Source organism: Gopherus flavomarginatus, chromosome 1 (genome assembly GCF_025201925.1).
Source record: "Gopherus flavomarginatus isolate rGopFla2 chromosome 1, rGopFla2.mat.asm, whole genome shotgun sequence".
Classification (NCBI taxonomy): Eukaryota; Metazoa; Chordata; order Testudines; family Testudinidae; genus Gopherus; species Gopherus flavomarginatus.
In genome coordinates, this window is record NC_066617.1 from 267879773 (window position 1) to 267898343 (window position 18571).

An 18571-nucleotide genomic window follows, 5' to 3' on the forward strand; every position below is an offset into this window, starting at 1 on the left:
CATATTTCCTTGACATATTTTGGAGTTCATTTCCACTTTTAAAAGAAATTTCCAGTTTTGGGTTTGGCCTTGTTGTTAATTACATGTTAAGAGCCAGCACTATTCATATATCTATTACGTGTTCCTACGTACAAATGACCTTTGGGGTGCCAGGTTCACAGCCACAAGCCCCTATGATTCAGGGAATCTAGAAATGGCAGAAGGACTCTGCTTTCTTTAAAAAAAAAAAAAAAGTATCCCTTTTTTCGTTGTGAAGAGAGTTTTGGAAACAAAAACAGATCCACTAGGGTGGAAAGTTTGTCACTGATTTTTTTTCCTAAAAATTCTCAATTATTGATTTTCATCCCCACCTAACATCCAATGCTGGCTTTTGCCATATCTGCAACCAGATTTTAAAAAACAGCGAGAAGAGATCATGGTCCACTCTCTCTACATTTCCCATCCCACTTGGGCTGTGCTGGAAGCCACAGATAACTCTAGGATCACCACAAGGTCCCTTCTTGCTGCCTCGTGCAGCTAAGCTGGCCCCTCTGTCCAGAGCCATTGTGCTCCCTAACCACTGGAAGAATGAAAGCTAAATAGTCTGAGAAGTGCAGGACTGAGAAGAGGAATCCTTACATTCAAATGCATGGTTTTGTCACTCATTGGTCTTAGATATGTTGCTTCATTTTTCTGTCTTATTTTTCCAGTTTGACCCTGGAGTTGTGATGATTAATGCATTTTGTAAATCAGCATAAACAAGTGCTATAATTCACACAAATGCACACAGAAAGGCCGTGTTAAGTGGGGGCCTATCAGCCCCCAAGGCCCCAGATTATTTGAACAATTGTCCTTGACAAAACTTTTTCTAAATGATGGTAACTCTATGCGTGGACCCCAGCACAAGCAGCTGGGTTTGCCTTTCTGCACAGTTGGGCTGGAATTGAGCTGAAGATCTCCTACTTACTTATTAAGTGACTCAGGAAATTTAGAAGTATCCAAAGAATCCATATAAACCTCAGTAAAACAAAATTCTCTGGTCAGTTCCAAGCCAAGTTGTGTGGTCATCACATACAGAAATCTATTACAATTAAAGAACAATTATTTTGTGGGAGTGAAGTTACCCAGGGTACAATCTTGACTGATGGACAGCTGTGTCCCCTCAGTTCTCCACTCTAGGGTGCCTTTTCCACTGGTCTGCTCTCACACAGCCTCCAGAATGTAAATCACTCCCAGCTATATTGTAGAAATGCTACAGCCAGCCACCCATGAATTACTCTGCAGGGCAACATCAGCAAACTCTCAGTCCAAGACTTTCCTCCGGAAATGTGTGTCTTATTACTGCCTGGCACCCTCCTGGACAATACAAGCTCATATAAATCCATCATTTCATTCATAGAAAGTGATATGCACAAATTTTGTTATCTCAAATGGAGTTTTCCAAACACTTCAATCCAAGCACACTGGTTTAGATAAAACAAGTTTATTAACTACAGAAAAACAGATTTTAAGTGATTACAAGTAATGAGGCATAAGAGTCAGAGTTGGTTACAAGAAAATAAAAGGTAAAACGCAATTAATATCTAACTTAAGCCAAATGAATTCAAAGCAAAGGGCTCTCTCACCACATGTTTGAACAGTCTTACTGTCTGGATTTCAGTTGGCCAGGATTCTTCCACTTAATCCCTCTCCCCGGTTCAGTGTTACTTTCCTCGTCTTTCAGGTGTTGTTGATGTCATGGGTAGAGAGAAAGGGAGGAGTATTTTGAGGCATCTGTTCCCCTTTCTTATGGTTCTCTTTTATTTTGAAAATTATCTCCAGCTGAGGTTCAGGAGACAGAAGGTCTGAGGAGATGAGACCCTCCAGCTGTTTATTTGCCAAGATTTAAATTTCTTACTCACACTCTTTTTCCTACCAAAGAATGGCAGCTTAACCAGGTGATAGTCCATGTGATTTTGTTGACACTTGGCTGAGGCATCAGTTTGCCTTTTGTTTTTGGGGAACTGGTTTGTGTCTGCTTTTGCAGAGTCGGAATACATCTCAAAAATCTCATACAGTAGAGCAGGAGTCAGCAACCTCTGGCACACAGCCAAGGTAAGCACCCTGGTGGGCCGGGCCAGTTTATTTACCTGCTGCATCCACAGGTTCAACTGATCGCAGCTCCCACTGGCCACAGTCCACCGCTCCAGGCCAATAGGGGCTGTGGGAAGCAGCGGCCAGCACATCCCTTGGCCTGCCACCCCTCTTGGCCTGGAGTGGTGAACCGCAGCCAGTGGGAGCCATGATCAGCCAAACCTGCCGACACAGCAGGTAAACAAACTGGCCTGGCCCACCAGGGTGCTTACTCTGGTGAGCCATGTGCCAGAGGTTGCCAACCCCTGCAGTAGAGTCTTATAACTTTACATACAATGTTGCCACACACGGTTTACCAGGACAATAATGATCAGTAAATTATGAATTTTCAAATGACACTTCACATGGCATATTTTGTACAAAATGCATTATAGTTTTGTAAAAAGGTGAACACAGGGATACAGACAGACAGTCACAACAGACCTATCCAAATATGCTAAGCAACTTTTTCTATGATCTGCCCATAACTAAGCATGCAAATTAAATCATTTTGATCTCAAGCTACCACAAAGAGGCAGTGATGCAAAACATTTTCTTGAGGGCAATTGTTCTTATTGTTGTGCCCTCAGAGCTAGAGGTCCACAGTTGTCTATTTTGAGAGGGGCAAAGCTCCAAAGATTTGAGAAATTTTTTTAAAGGGAATTGGTAGTATTCTGCACTACTCTTACACAAGACCACTTGTTAAAGTTTACAACATGAGGAAGAAGAGCCACTTGCCCCAAGGCTGTGAGGCTCATAATCACCATGCATAAGAGAAGGCAAAGAGTGGTGGTGGTGGGAAGGGACTTTCTTCTGAAGGAGACAGAGGCATCCATCTGCTGCCCTGACACCCCAAAAGGCATGCCACCTGCATGGAACTCACATCTGAGATGTCACGGAATGGTTGCCATGGAACTATTCACTACAGTATATATTCCCATACTCTGTCCAGGCTGGTTCATTGTCCTGTGGGAGTTATTAAAAGAACATGACTTTGAACAGTATGGCTGGCAGTGTGGAAACACCAGAGTGCCATTTAATACCACAACTTTTAATTTTAAATAGATTATAATCTTACGTTGTGTGTAGTCATCTGATCTTATCAATCACTATTATAAGCTGCAATGGAATGTTGTTGGCAGCAATACTACAGCATAGTGGAAATATGATCCATACAACTTGTGAAAAATATTAGTGTTTCACAGTTTAGTACCTAAAGTTCAGAAAATGCCAACAAGATGTTCCCCGACATGTACTAGTAGATGAAAATTTAATTTAGGATATCTTTTCAAGCATATAAGAAGTTTTATATTTTGTTTATGACATGACATTGATTTAACCCTAAAAAGCACATAATCTACAGGTGTCATCAAGTGTTAACATGGAACCTGTAAAGAAAAACTCAAACTCCACACACACACACTTTCTAATACTCAAGTTGGAAATCACATCATCTTCTTGCCTCTTCTCATTGCCTTATACAATGTTATGTTTAAACTGGGGAAAATGGAAATTACCTCCAGGTCAAACAATTCCTGAAATCTGCTCATAAATTGATTCTTTGTGTCCGGCCTGAATCTCATGGCCCAGAGAATAATAGTGTTGTCCTGACACAAATGATGGAAGGTAAGAAGCAGCTCCTCCAGGAAGGGATGATAGTACACAACATCAGCAGCCATGATGTAGTCAAACTGACACAAAGACTTGGGAAAGTTCTTCTCTAAATCAACTCCCCAGGAGAGTTCTTTAACCTGGGGCTGATGCTTACATTTCATTTTGGTATTTTTGAGAATATTGTACTGAAGGTTTCCTAGTACTTCAGGCAGATCTGTGGCAGTCACATGTGCACCTATGACAAAAAACAACCACGGATTAAACCATGAAGTATTAAGAAGTAATCTGGACACAAAACCTACTGCACAAACAATTGCTTTTCCAGGTCTCTCCCATATATATGTACAATATACCTGTAAAAAGCCTCCTGTGCGTTTCATTACACTAGAAATGTATATTAGGTTTTCACACCAAAAATATTCATTAAAATATGGTCCTGCTCTGCAAGGTCAAAATGATATCCTGGGGATCCACCTTTATGGGGTCTTTATATCAAATCTGCTTGATATACAAGTCAAAAAAGATTTGGGGGGAGGGGTTTCTAACTACAACCCTGCAAAGTCAGCCTGGGATATGAGAATCCCCTGGATTCTTTTCTTCCCATACAGTAATAAAAAAGACATTGCAAGCTAAATTGCGTCCTTGGTTACACTGCAGTGGTTAGTGATTCCAATTACTGTTGGTAAAGAACAGGCTGTCAGGAAAGAAGACAGAATGGCCAATGCCGGGACAGCGAGCTGAAGGATACGTTTCTGAAAGAACAGGTTACAAATTTGAAAACGGAAGTGACTTGGGAAACCAGGAAGGGCTTATAATAGTCAGAAGATAAACTGCTCTTGTGAGAGGTTGTGTTTGAATCCAGCCTCTTCTATATGCCTCTGACTTCCTGGTCTAGTAGGAACCCTAGTTCTCACAGCACCTAATTTCTATCCTCTGTTTAATACTGGATGGAAGCCACACCTTACTGTACCCTCCCACAAGGCATTCTAAAGTGATGGCAAGTAATTTTATGGAGATAAAAGCAGAACTGGCTTTCAAGTTGGCTGAAAACCCCAAAGAATTCAGTGTTTCTTCCTCGATTTTCAACAACATTTTAAAGGAACTGAACAACTTACTGTATGCTCCAATAGTCATCAATATTCATCTTAATGAAGTTTCCAAACCCAGCAAAGCAACAGCCAGCACTTACCAAGTAAAGTGGCTACTATGGAGACCAGCCCTGTTCCAGCTCCAATTTCAATTACACTTTTATCAACCAGACTGTATTGTTTAGCATTTGTTTCCAAAAAGTAACATAGAACAAGAGCCTGCCAGGGAAAACACAAGAACATATTGAACAAAACAAAAAAAAATACCACTCTATGCACACAAAAATCCATAGCTATATGAGCACTGACCTTTCTGAATATGAATTACAAGAAAAATAGCTTTTTTAAAGAGTCAAAAAAAATATGTAATTTATTTCACATCTATCTAAGCGGAATAAGTCCAACTGCACAGTAATAAGGCACATTTTTATCTTGGCTCTCTCTTGTAATAAAAGATCATCCTTTATCCATTACCTGATGCAGAGATTATATATTTTCCCTCAACAGCGCCTTCTGCTGCCTAATTTCTGGAACAGCATTATTTTTCCAATCACAGCCATCTGAATAATACCACCTTGCACTTAAATAGCTCCTTCCATTCCAGATTCTCAAAACACTTCACAAACATCATGCATTTTTGTCCAACATCTCCCCACCTCCCTGTGTGAGATAAAGAAGTACTGTCACCCCCGTTGTGAGGGGGCATGAGGATCCTGAAGCACAGATTGCTGAAGTGACTTGCCCAACCTCACAGCACAAGTTTGCAGTAGGGCTGGGAACACCACCCACGTCTCCTGACTCCTGTGCCTCAAATGCTGGTCCCCAGGGAAGGTTTTTCAGGGGGACCAGAGTGCCCCAAAACACTCTAATTTTTTGGGTGGTGGCAGCAGGTACCAGGTCCAAGCTGGTAACTAAGCTTGGAGGTTTTCATGCTAACCCCCATATTTTGGACGCTAAGGTCCAAATCTGGGACCTAAGGTTATTACATGAGTAGCAGCGGTGGGAGATAGATAGAATCCAGAAGCCAGTAGAAATATTGTATTTTTCTTTTCTCTGCTAAGGGCTTTTTAGCAGAGAGAAGCAGTTGGTTTTAAAAGGGAACCAGAGAGAAATTTTTTTTTCTGCTCTCTCTGGCAGTTTGTGGCTTGCATGTTAAGCAGAAGTCGTTAAGGACTATTAACAGTCTTTTGTCACACAATAGCACTCCCATTGAGAGTCATACCAGCACTATATGAATGCAAATAAAGTGGTTTTTCAGGTTTACTTGACATTGAAGATTAGCTAGAGAGAGAAAAGGAAAAAAGCACTGTTGCTAGGCAGACTTCAGGAGGCAACAGAGAACCTGCAGTTCAGAAGATAAACACCGGAGGGCACCCCAACACAAGAAAACAGGAATCATAACTTCTAAGGCAAAAATTGCGGCCGAAGAACAAATCAAAGAAGCTGAACACAGGCGACAACTGGAAATAAAACAAAAAGAGATGGAGATGAAAGAAAGAGAAGAACAAATCAAACAGGCAGCACACAAAAGAAAACTAGAGGAAGAAGAGTTCGCCCACCGAAGGAAACAAGAAGAAGAAGAGTTGGCCCACCGCCGAGAAATGGAAAAGCACCAAAAAGAGAATGAAGAGAAGGAAAAACAGAGAAAACATGAACTGGAGTTGGCAAAAGCTGGGCTGCCTGTGCCAGCCAACCCTAACAACCCGGCGCCAAATATTGCTCCACAGCACAGGAAATTTCCCACCTACAAGGCAGGTGATGACACCGAGGCCTTCTTGGAAAATTTTGAAAGAGCCTGTCTTGGGTACAGCATTCCCGAAGACCAGTACATGGTAGAATTGAGGTCACAGCTCAGTGGACCTTTAGCAGAGGTGGCAGCTGAAATGCCTAAGCACCAAATGAATGACTATAAACTTTTTCTAACCAAGGCCAGATACAGGATGGGGATAACCCCAGATCATGCCCGTCGGCGTTTCAGAAACCAAAAGTGGAAACCAGAGGAGTCATTTCCCAAACACGCCTACTACATTGCAAAAAACTATGAGGCCTGGCTAACAGGAAACAACATTCAAACCTTGGAAGAACTGAACCTCCTCATACAAATGGAGCAGTTCTTGGATGGTGTTCCTGAAGACATCACACGGTACATACAAGATGGACACCCCAAGAATATCGCTGAGGCGGGGGAGATTGGAGCCAAATGGATGGAACTGGCAGAAAGCAAGAAAGCTACTGTCAAGGGGAACGATTACCCCAGGGGGCACACAGACCATAAACCCTACAACCGAGGACAGCCAAAGACCCCACATACGACACAAGTAAAGCCACAGATACCCTACCCTTCAACCTCACCAGTCTCCAGTAACTCACCTCGGCCCAGTGACCCATCAGATGGAAGATGCTTTAAGTGTAATGAACTGGGACATATCAAGGCCAAGTGTCCCAAGAACACCATGCGAGTGCAATTCATTACACCACCATCACCCCAAAGATCCCCAGGCCCGGATGCCTCTCAAATACCCTTGGAGCGAAGGAAAAATTTGAGAGTGGGCGGAAAGAAGGTTACTGCGTGGAGAGACACGGGGGCACAAGTGTCAGCTATCCACCAATCCTTCGTTGACCCCAAATTCATCAACCCAAAGGCCAAAGTTACAATTTACCCCTTCATGTCACAAGCTGTAGACTTGCCTACAGCTCAACTGCCTGTCCAGTACAAAGGCTGGTCAGGAATGTGGACTTTTGCAGTCTATGACAATTATCCTATCCCCATGCTACTGGGGGAAGACTTGGCCAACCAGGTGAGGCGGGCCAAGAGAGTGGGAATGGTTACACGTAGCCAAACCAGGCAAGCTTCCAGACCCATTCCTGTTCCTGAACCGTCCACAGAGGCCCCGTCTGTGTTACCAGAGACCCAGACAGAGGTAGTGGACCCGGATTCCATGCCTACCACTGAAACAGCCACAGCATCTCCAGTCCCAGGCCCGGAACTGGAACAGCAACCAGCACCAGCCATTGCAACCCCATCTTCAAACTCAACGCCAGAGGGCGCCAGCGAGCCAAAACTGGCAGAAGCAACAGACAGCCATACCCAAAAGGCTCAGCCAGAGCCTGAAATACCCTCAGGTGCACCAGCGGAGAGCGGTTCACCAGCAACGGAAACAACCCCATCACCTACATCGCTTCCAGAGGGACCAAGCCCAAGTCCACAGTCTAAGGAAGAACTGGTGACCCCAGCCTCAAGGGAACAGTTCCAGGCTGAGCAGGAAGCGGATGACAGCCTTCAGAAAGCTTGGGCGGCGGCACGGAGCACCCCACCGCCTCTCAGCTCTTCTAATCGATCCCGGTTTGTTATAGACCAAGGACTTTTTATACAAGGAAATTCTTTCTGGTGGACACCGGGAGGAATGGCAGCCGCAAAAACAGTTGGTGGTTCCAACTAAGTACCGGGGGGAAGCTCTTAAGCTTAGCCCATGATCATCCCAGTGGCCATGCTGGGGTGAACAGAACCAAGGACCGGTTGGGGAAGTCCTTCCACTGGGAGGGGATGGGCAAGGACGTTGCCAAGTATGTCCGGTCTTGTGAGGTATGCCAAAGAGTGGAAAAGCCTCAAGACCAGGTCAAGGCCCCTCTCCAGCCACTCGGCGGTTCCAACTACAAACTGACCATGCTGCACTACAGTGGCTTCATACTGCCAAGGGGAACAACAAGAAACTTCTTCGTTGGAGTTTGGCTCTCCAAGATTTTGATTTTAAAATTCAACACATCACAGGAGCTTCTAACAAAGTAGCTAATGCACTCTCCCGTGAAAGTTTCCCAGAATTCAGTAGTTAAAAAGTGTTCTTAAAATGTAGAAGTCTGTTAGTTATATACTTAGGAGTATATGTAAAGGTGTATGTGTTGTATTAATCTGTTTATTTTCAAGTTCTAGAAGGAAATCGCCGCCAGTGAGCTTCCCCACTGTCTGCAATTTGGGGGGCGTGTCATAAACAGATAGCTAAGGGTTAATGTCTCTTTCACCTGAAGCACCTGACCAGAGGACCAATCAGGAAACCGGATTTTTTCAACTTTGGGTGGAGGGAATTGAGTGTCTCAGTCTTTGTTGTCCGTCTGCCTGCCTCTCTGAGCTTTGGAGAAGTAGTTCTGTTTTCTAATCTTCTGGTTCTAAGTGTAAGGACAAAGAGATCAGATAGTAAGTTATATGGTTTCTTTTCTTTGGTATTTGCATGAATATAAGTGCTGGAGTGCTTTGATTTGTATTCTTTTTGAATAAGGCTGTTTATTCAATATTCTTTTAAGAAATTGCCCTGTATTGTGTCATCTTAATACAGAGAGACTATTTGTATTTTTTCTTTCTTTTTTTATATAAAGCTTTCTTTTAAGACCTGTTGGAGTTTTTCTTTACTGCAGGGAAATTGAGTCTGTACTCACCAGGGAATTGGTGGGAGGAAGAAATCAGGGGAGATCTGTGTGTGTTGAAGTGGCTAGCCTGATTTTGCATTCCCTCTGGGTGAAGAGGAAAGTACTTTTTGTTTCCAGGATTGGGAACAGAGAGGGAGATTCACTCTGTTTGGATTCACAGAGCTTGTGTCTGTGTATTTCTCCAGGAGCACCTGGAGGGGGGAAGGGAAAAAGGATTATTTCCCTTTGTTGTGAGACTCAAGGGATTTGGGTCTTGGGGTCCCCAGGGAAGGTTTTTCAGGGGGACCAGAGTGCCCCAAACACTCTAATTTTTTGGGTGGTGGCAGCAGGTACCAGGTCCAAGCTGGTAACTAAGCTTGGAGGTTTTCATGCTAACCCCCATATTTTGGACGCTAAGGTCCAAATCTGGGACCTAAGGTTATTACAGGGGGCATGAGGATCCTGAAGCACAGATTGCTGAAGTGACTTGCCCAACCTCACAGCACAAGTTTGCAGTAGGGCTGGGAACACCACCCACGTCTCCTGACTCCTGTGCCTCAAATGCACAAAATGAGAATAATGGGAGCGTAGTGGTTTATCAGAATGAAGAGGAGATGTTTCGTTGGGACCAGGTGAACCAACCCAGAAATGATTGCAGGCAGACTGAGATTTACTTCACCCCCAGCAGAGGGAGGGGAAGCAGTGTTTTTGTGAGTTTTCTGTTGGACCGTAAATGCCCTTTAACATAACAGTTTTGGGGTATGATTCCTATGTGTGTTGCTGAGACTTTTCAAAAGAATTATTTCAGTTGTTCTTACATCCTTACTGAAAATGTTCTCTCAAGATCTACATTAGTTTCTGTTTACTATGTTGATCCCTAGCCTATGGGGGCCGAAGGGGGGGAAAGAGATCACATTTGTAGAATGCCTTGGACATGCATAAATTAACACAAAGCTGACGTATATGTATCCCAAAGAAGCTTCCCTCTCTCCAAACTGGTTGGAGGAAGCCATTACTAATCATTATTTGTTAAGAGCCTACCTCATGCTTTGGCACTGTACAAGACATACCCGTAAAGACAATCCCTCTCCTGAAGGGACCAAGGCTTGCAATCGCCTTTGAGTTATATAAGCTGCAGAAATATGCCACAATAACCCTGGATATAGATTCACAGATATGAAGGCCAGAAGGAATGCCTGTGATCATCTAGTGTGGCTTCCAGCAGAAAACAAACCTTAGAATGTCACCAGTAATTCCTGACTGAAATCCAGTAACTTCTGGCTGACTTAGAGCATACATTTTAGAAAGGCATCTCATTTTGATTTAAAGACTTCAAGTGACAGAGACTCCACCACATCCCTTGGTAAGCAGCTTTAATAGTTAACTACTGTTAAAAATCTGCCCCTCACTTCTCCTTTCAAGTTGTCTAGCTTCAGCTTCCAGATATTAGCTCTTGTTATTGCTTTGTTTGCCAGGTTAAAGAACTCTTCAGAGTCTTCTCTCCATGTAGGCACTTACAGATTAATCAAGTAGCCTCTTAACCTTCTATATCCCTCCTTACTCCCCTAACTTATACCCACAAAATGGCTGCCAGTAAACCACATAGTTCTGGTGCATTCTACATGATATTTCAACTCACTAGTGAAGCAGAAAGCACTACTTCCAATCCTCATTTGAAGACAGGTTTGGGCAGAAATTAAAAATTATTTCCAAGTTCCGGTAAATGTCAGATGACAACTTTTGGTAGAAAATTCCTGGGTACCCATGAAAACCAGATGTAATGGTTGCCAGCTCTTCTGGTCTCCTTGCAAGAGTAATCACTTTTAAGAAAACCACTTTTTAGTGGTCCAGGATAGAACAAAATAGTTTTCCCTTGTTTCACTTGTAGCAGGTTCAGAAGGAAACGGGGAGGGGGGGAGGGCACTGACCCAAAAGTTGCTGAAAGCACAAAAACTGAAAAATGATATATTTCCCTTTATCTAGTCCTTCAACTGAGAAACTAGGGAGCCCTGTGCATCAGCAAGTTCGTGATTAATTCTGTGGATGTGTGGACGGCTCCCACTTGCACAGCTCTAACATAAAAGATTTGTGGGTTGCAAAGAAGAGGCAAAGAAAATGCAGAACATTTCCCTTGGTTTTACAGGATTAAACAACAACAAATATGCAAAACAATTTAAAGGGCTAGAGTTTTTAGGGGGGAAAAAAACCAATAATATTGCATAAATATTGTACCGATGGCCAGACTACTGCCCCATAACATTCAGTGGCTTCTGTAATTTTTATCTCATGGCCAGCAAAGTGAAAACATTCCCAGGGTCTGTTAGTTACAACAGCAGGAGAAAAACGCCTTCTCATGATTTCTGCAACTGTCTGTTCATCTTCATTTTTACCTGGAAGTAAAATTATAAAGATCATGTAAGTTATAGAGTGTTGTAACAAAATTGTGACATAGAAGCAGAATTGACTCATCATGAAGCTACCGGTTTACACAGACAAGCAGCTCTCTAACTTCCAATCTGGCTTATGCCAGAGAGCAGAAATGCCTTTTACAATAAATTGTTTGGTATGATATGGTCCTACTTTTTAGGGTAATACTACTACTAACAACAACTACAACATAGGAGAAGTCTCCTGGAATATAATTCAGAACTATTTATACAGTTCACATAATGCATTTCTTCTCCTTGTTGCTGATGCAGCTGGGTACAGAAAATATAAAGAAAATAGTTAGAAAAGTGACAATATCTTGTTATTAATTTAAACAACACAATAGGAAGTATTTTCAATTGCTGCTGCTATGCTCTTTACTCACATATAGTTTTATCTGTGTATTTTTCATTTATTATTTCCTATGCCTTTTTATGGGTTCTAAGAGTGCTATTCTCTTTGACAATGTACAAAAGGAGTCAAAATACCAACTTGAATCAATGAGGAGTACTTGTGGCACCTTAGAGACTAACAAATTTATTTGAGCATAAGCTTTCATGGGCTAAAACCCACTTCATATGCTCAAATAAATTTGTTAGTCTCTAAGGTGCCACAAGTACTCCTGTTCTTTTTGCTGATACAGACTAACACGGCTGCCACTCTGCAACTTTAAGAAATAAGTCACTGAACACGTGAAACAGAAACCTTAGCAACACACATTATGACAGCTAGAAGAAGAAAGCACTGCCGTTGGCAGGTAAGCATATCCATGCAGCCTACCGTACCCTTGTACATAGATTCTTTCCAGTTGGTTAGATCACCCAAATGTCTTCCTTGTTGCTGTGTGAAGAACGTTTAGGACAGCTAACACAACCGCAGACTACACTGCCATTTTTGTTTAGTTGAACAGAAAATTAACCTCAGTTATGTAATCATCACACACTCTGCTGCAGTGCAGTTATGATGCAATAGCATGTTTTAATCACACCTCTACCTCAATATAATGCTGTCCTTGGGAGCCAAAAAATCTTATCGCGTTATAGGTGAAACCATGTTATATTGAACTTGCTTTGATCCACTGGAGTACGCAGCCCCACTCCTCCCCCCGCCCCCGGAACACTGCTTTACTGCGTTATATCCAAATTTGTGTTATATCGGGTGGCGTTATATCGAGGTAGCGGGGTGTGTGTGTATGTATATTATATATACACACACACACACACACACACACACACACAAACACACAGAATTTAATAGATATACTGTATGTATATACATACTGTTACATGACTTGCATTATAATCACAATATCATGCTCAATTGATTTAAATATAACCACCATAAAAGGCACAGGCGTTAGCAACATTTTCTACACTAAACTATGGACAGTTTTCAAAATGGGCTCTTCTGGTAAATCATCTTGAAGATTGGAGCTTCTTGGGTAATTAGTGAAGGGCTAGTTATATAACAGATTATTAAACCTTGCACAGGGAGGCAGAGCTCTTTTCAATCATTCTAACATCAAATTAGGTGACTTATTAGCTCAAAATCTGGAGTAAAAAAGGGGTCGAGTTTCCTTCTGAAGAAGAAGGAATCAGGGGCAGAGACAGAAGTCCTGCAGAAAAAAAAGCTATTATATATTATAGAAAAACAGTCAAGTTCAGAAGGAAACTTGTGCTAAAGTTTATTCTTTGTTTAAGTTAACAATAAAGGCAATCCCTGGAAAGGGGCAGATTAGACCTATGTTGACTCTGCATACTTAGTATTCCTACCACTTCTAAACAATCTGTTTAAAAGTAGATACACTCTGGCAACTGTCCAATTTGTACTAAACCCCACACCCTTTAAACAATAATAGTAGATTGTTTAAATCAGGAAGCAGTAGCCTTAAATTGAGTAGAGTACCATCCCTCAATTACTAACACATATTAGATATACTGTAATTCTGGAGTGGACAAATTATGACCCACAGGCCAGATCCAGCCCATCAGACCTTTTGATCTGGCCCTTAGCTCCCACTAGGGAGCAAGGTTGGGGGCTTGCCCCATTCCGTGTGGCTTCCAGGAAGCAGCCAGCATGACCCCCCACCCCCAGCTCTGACGTAGTACACAGAGGTGTGGCCAGGCAGCTCTGCGCACTGCCCCTTCCGCAGGCATCACCCCCACAGCTCCCATTGGCCATAGTTCCCGCCCAATGGGAGCTGCACGGGTGGTGCCTGCAGACAGGGCAGCACACAGAGCCACCTGGCCATGCCTCCACTTAGGAGCTGGAAGGGGGACATGCTTCCAGGAGCTGCTTGCGGTAAGCACTGCCCAGAACCTGCACCCCTAATTACCAGATAATTTGCTGCAAGGCCTGATCAAGATGTCTGTTGTATTGGAGTAGTGAAGGAGTTGGTGCAGGAATCAGGTGTCCATTCCAGTTTTGCTTGCAATCAATGAATTCTCCCCAATAAGTAGTTAATACTTTGCACATATAGACTACCTTTATCCAGATCATAAAGTGCTTTATGAACATTAATTAAATTCATATCCTTTTGTGAGTTAGGACACGGACACGTCACCTACTACTGAAAAGAAGCAATTTTTGGGAAGGAACGTGGCATCATTCAGCAGCACATAAAGTGGAGGAAAAGTAGTGATGAAAATTAAATTGAAACTGCAGGAGGAATGTTAATAAGCAAAAGTTAAGTATCCAAGTTGGAATGTGATCAAGACAATGGGATTAAATGCCCCTCCTATACAGAATCTGTAATGATTATCAGCAATCAGATAGCAGTTTTATATCATCCATGAGACACATATACAGCAGCCAAGCATTCTCCGTATACTAATAGACCAGTACTGCACTGATTCAGATGCAAGAGTGCCAGCTACTGAGTCACCAACATCACTTCCTCAGGAAAAAGTCCATAACCCCTTCCAAGTATTGACCTGACCTAGCCTTACTTAACTTTCTATGTCTAATGTGGCAGACAGTAATCTTATTTATCCTGAAGCCATATCATCTCGTGCTGTGACCTTAACACACTCAGCTGAATAGACCTTTTCCAGCTGACGTGAATACAGAAACCCAAGACTTCCAATTTGCAATGTAAGATGTGATCTGACAAGGTTCAGTGCTGCAACGACATACTCAACCTGCTACAGAAGCTACATACTCTCTCATCCACAGAGTTAATTTAAGCCCTGTACTTGTAAATATCACATATCAGTCCATGCAGCTCTTGAACTGCAAGCAGTTCCTCCAAGCATTACAATCTTAGGTCTTCTTAGGTTTGTAGAGCATGGCATGAATACTTAGACAAACTGGTTTGTATGGCATCCTGGTGACATGGCCATTTTCTCTGGGGCAAGTGCTATTTCAAATGAAAATATACAAGTATATAGACACTTGAGGCTCTCCGTAGAACCACAGTTTCTAATGGTTATATTTAGAGATGAGCCAATTCAACATACAGATTCAACTTTGAATGTCAGAGCTCATATTGAGCTCTAAACAATACCACAAAAGCCCTATGATAGATGGGCCTAAATTTTCAAAAGCAACTAGCAACTTTGGGTGCCCAATTTGAGCTATTTTAAATGGGCCTGATGTTCAGAAAGTTCTGGAGACTCCATCCTCTGAAAAATCAGGCCCCCTCCCTTTCAAGTATCTCAAATTGTCCTAAAAATGGAGGATCTGTAAGTCACAATTCAGGTGAAGATAATACCTTTATTTAGTTGTATTTAAGTATTACTTCATAATAAACTTGCTCCATCTTATATTCTAAGCATGTTAATGTCTTTTGTGGTTCTCTCGGGCTCAATTTGATGGCAATGTTGCCCTCAAACTAGTGAAGGATGAATGCTACCGATATATGCTATAGCAGTGCTGCAGCAACAATTAGACAATTCAGGTGGAGATAGGATTTTCATTCCAAGTTACTATTTTCTTTTCATAAACTTATTTTGGGAGCTGAAATTTATCATGTTGAGATGCAGCCAAGCAGCAACGTGCACATGTGGAAAGTTTCTTATAAATTCATATGTCCATTTTTGAGTTATCACAGTGGGAAAGAGTATTTTTCAGCAGTCATGAAATTTGGGTTTGGATAACTCAAAAGCAGGGTTCCTTAAAAATTTCCAACTTTGCATATGCAGAGACCTAAGTGTGGGGAATGTTTTTTTGTTTTGGCTTGTCTGAAGAAATTTGGTTTGAAATAACATTTAGAAGGTTTGAAATTAATGGATTGCATTAGCAAAGTATTATTTTCTGACAATAATGCTTTCATCTTCAAGCAATTGTGTAATTTACTCTTTATTTTCACTTCAAATAATAGTTACTCTCCCAATTCTAAAAGGTGTGGGAGGGAAGCATAAGGAAGCATTTAGTAACACTCAGGGGTAAACCTCAAAAGATATTGTTCATTTTGAATACAAATTTTTCAGATGTTATTTATAGACCAAAGAGATTCAAACTCCTAGACTCATAGACTCATAGGTCAGAAGGGACCAATCTGATCATCTAGTCTGACCTCCTGCACAAGGCAGGCCACAGAACCCCACCCATCCAATTTTATACAACCCCTATCCCAGGACCGAGTTATTGAAATCCTCAAAAATGGTTTGAAGACCTCAAGCTGCAGAGACACCACCAGCAAGCGACCCGTGCCCCACGCTGCAGGGGAAGGCGAAAAACCTCCAGGGCACCTGCCAATCCGCCCTGGAGGAAAATTCCTTCCCGACCCCAAATATGGCGATCAGCTAAACCCTGAGCATGTGGGCAAGAGTCACCAGCCAGCACCCAAGAAGGAGTTCTCCGCAGCAACTCAGTACCCATCGCATGCAACATCTCCCCGCAGACCATTGAGCAGACCTGTCTGGTGGTAATTCAAGATCAATTGCCCAAATTAACGATCCTATCATAACATCCCCTCCATATACTTATCAAGCTTTGTCTTAAAGCCAGGAAAGTCTTTTGCCCCTACTACTTCCCTCGGAAGGCTATTCCAGAACTTCACTCCCCTAATGGTCAGAAACCTTCGTCTAATTTCAAGTCTAAACTTCCTAATATCCAGTTTATACCCATTCGTCCTCGTGGCTACATTAGTACTAAACTTAAATAATTCCTCTCCCTCCCCTAACGTTAACCCCCTTGATATATTTATATAGGGCGAGCATATCCCCCCTCAGCCTTCTTTTGGCCAGGCTAAACAAGCCAAGCTCTTTGAGTCTCCTTTCATAAGGCAGTTTTTCCATTCCTCGGATCATCCTCGTAGCCCGTCTCTGAACCTGTTCCAGTTTGAATTCATCCTTCTTGAACATGGGACACCAGAACTGCACACAGTATTCCAGATGGGGTCTCACCAACGCCGTATACAACGGTACTAACACCTCCTTATCCTTGCAGGAAATACCCCGCCTGATGCATCCAAAATCGCATTTGCTTTTTTAACAGCCGTATCACATTGGCGACTCATAGTCATCCTGCTATCAACCAGTACCCCAAGGTCCTTCTCTTCCTCCGTCGCTTCCAACTGATGCGCCCCCAACGTATATCCAAAATTCTTATTATTAATTCCTAAATGCATGACCTTGCACTTTTCACTATTGTATTTCATCCTATTTCTATTACTCCAGTTTACAAGGTGGTTCAGATCTTCTTGAATAGTATCCTTGTCCTTCTCTGTGTTAGCAATACCCCCCAGCTTCGTGTCATCCGCGAACTTTATTAGCACATTCCCGCTCTTTGTGCCAAGGTCAGTAATAAAAAGGTTAAATAAGATCGGTCCCAAAACCGATCCTTGAGGGACTCCACTGGTGACCTCCTTCCAGTCCGACAGTTCACCTTTCAATACGACCCTCTGGAGTCTCCCCTTTAACCAGTTCCTTATCCACCTTACAACTTTCATATTCACTCCCAGCTTTTCCAATTTAACTAACAGCTCCCCGTGCGGAACCGTGTCGAACGCCTTACTGAAATCTAGGTAAATTATATCTACCGCATTTCCTTTATCTAAGTAATCCGTCACCTTCTCAAAGAAGGAGATCAGATTGGTTTGGCACGATCTACCTTTAGTAAATCCGTGTTGCAATTCGTCCCAATTACCATTGACCTCTATGTCCTTAACTACTTTCTCCCTTAAAATTTTTTCCAAGACCTTACATACTACAGACGTCAAGCTAACAGGCCTATAATTACCCGGATCACTCTTTTTCCCTTCTTAAAAATAGGAACTACATTAGCAATCCTCCAGTCATACGGCACAACACCCGAGATTATCGATTGCTTAAAAATTCTCGCTAACGGGCTCGCAATTTCACGCGCCAGTTCCTTTAATATCCTCGGGTGGAGATTGTCCGGGCCCTCCAACTTCGACCCATCGAGCTGTTCAAGTACGGCCTCTACCTCAGTTGCAGTAATATCCACTTCCATATCCACATTCCCGTTTATCATCCCTCCATCATCGCAAGGTTCCTCACTAGTCTTATTAAAAACTGAGGCAAAGTACTTGTTTAGATGTTGGGCCATGCCTAGGTTATCCTTAACCTCCATTCCATCCTCAGTGTATAGCGGCCCCACTTCTTCTTTCTTTGTATTCTTCTTATTTATGTGGCTGTAGAACCTTTTACTATTGGTTTTGATTCCCTTTGCAAGTTCCAGTTCAATGCGGCTTTTAGCCTTCCTCACTTTATCCCTACATGTTCTGACCTCAGCAAGGTAGCTTTCTTTACTGATCCTGCCTTCCTTCCACTCCCTGTAAGCTTTCTGCTTTTGTCTAATCCCCTCTCTGAGTTGCTTGCTCATCCAGTTTGGCCTGCAACTCCTGCCCATGGTTCTTTTCCCCTTTCTCGGGATGCAGGCTTCCGACAGTCTCCGCAGCTGTGACTTAAAGTAATTCCAGGCCTCCTCCACATTTAAATCCACTAATTCCTCCGTCCAATCCACTTCCCTAACTAATTTCCTTAACT

The 18571-nt window shown here is 42.6% G+C and overlaps 1 protein-coding gene across 2 annotated transcripts in view; it reads right to left on the reverse strand.

The window, feature by feature from the left end:
- Positions 1 to 1446: 1446 nt before the first annotated feature.
- The window catches only part of LOC127049788 (protein-lysine methyltransferase METTL21E-like), a 30616-nt gene continuing 13491 nt past the window's right edge, over positions 1447 to 18571 (reverse strand). The window contains exons 3-6 of one of the 2 annotated variants that reach the window (XR_007774046.1): positions 11424 to 11581; positions 4895 to 5012; positions 2356 to 3940; positions 1447 to 2055 (exon numbers count right to left, since the gene is read on the reverse strand). Coding sequence is in view for 1 of the 2 variants with exons in the window: in XM_050951087.1 (XP_050807044.1) it covers positions 3537 to 3940; positions 4895 to 5012; positions 11424 to 11581 (680 nt within the window). In the remaining variant the exon portion in view is untranslated. Of the gene's footprint in view, positions 3941 to 4894; positions 5013 to 11423; positions 11582 to 18571 lie in introns of both variants that reach the window. The other variant, XM_050951087.1, reaches the window with a different exon arrangement.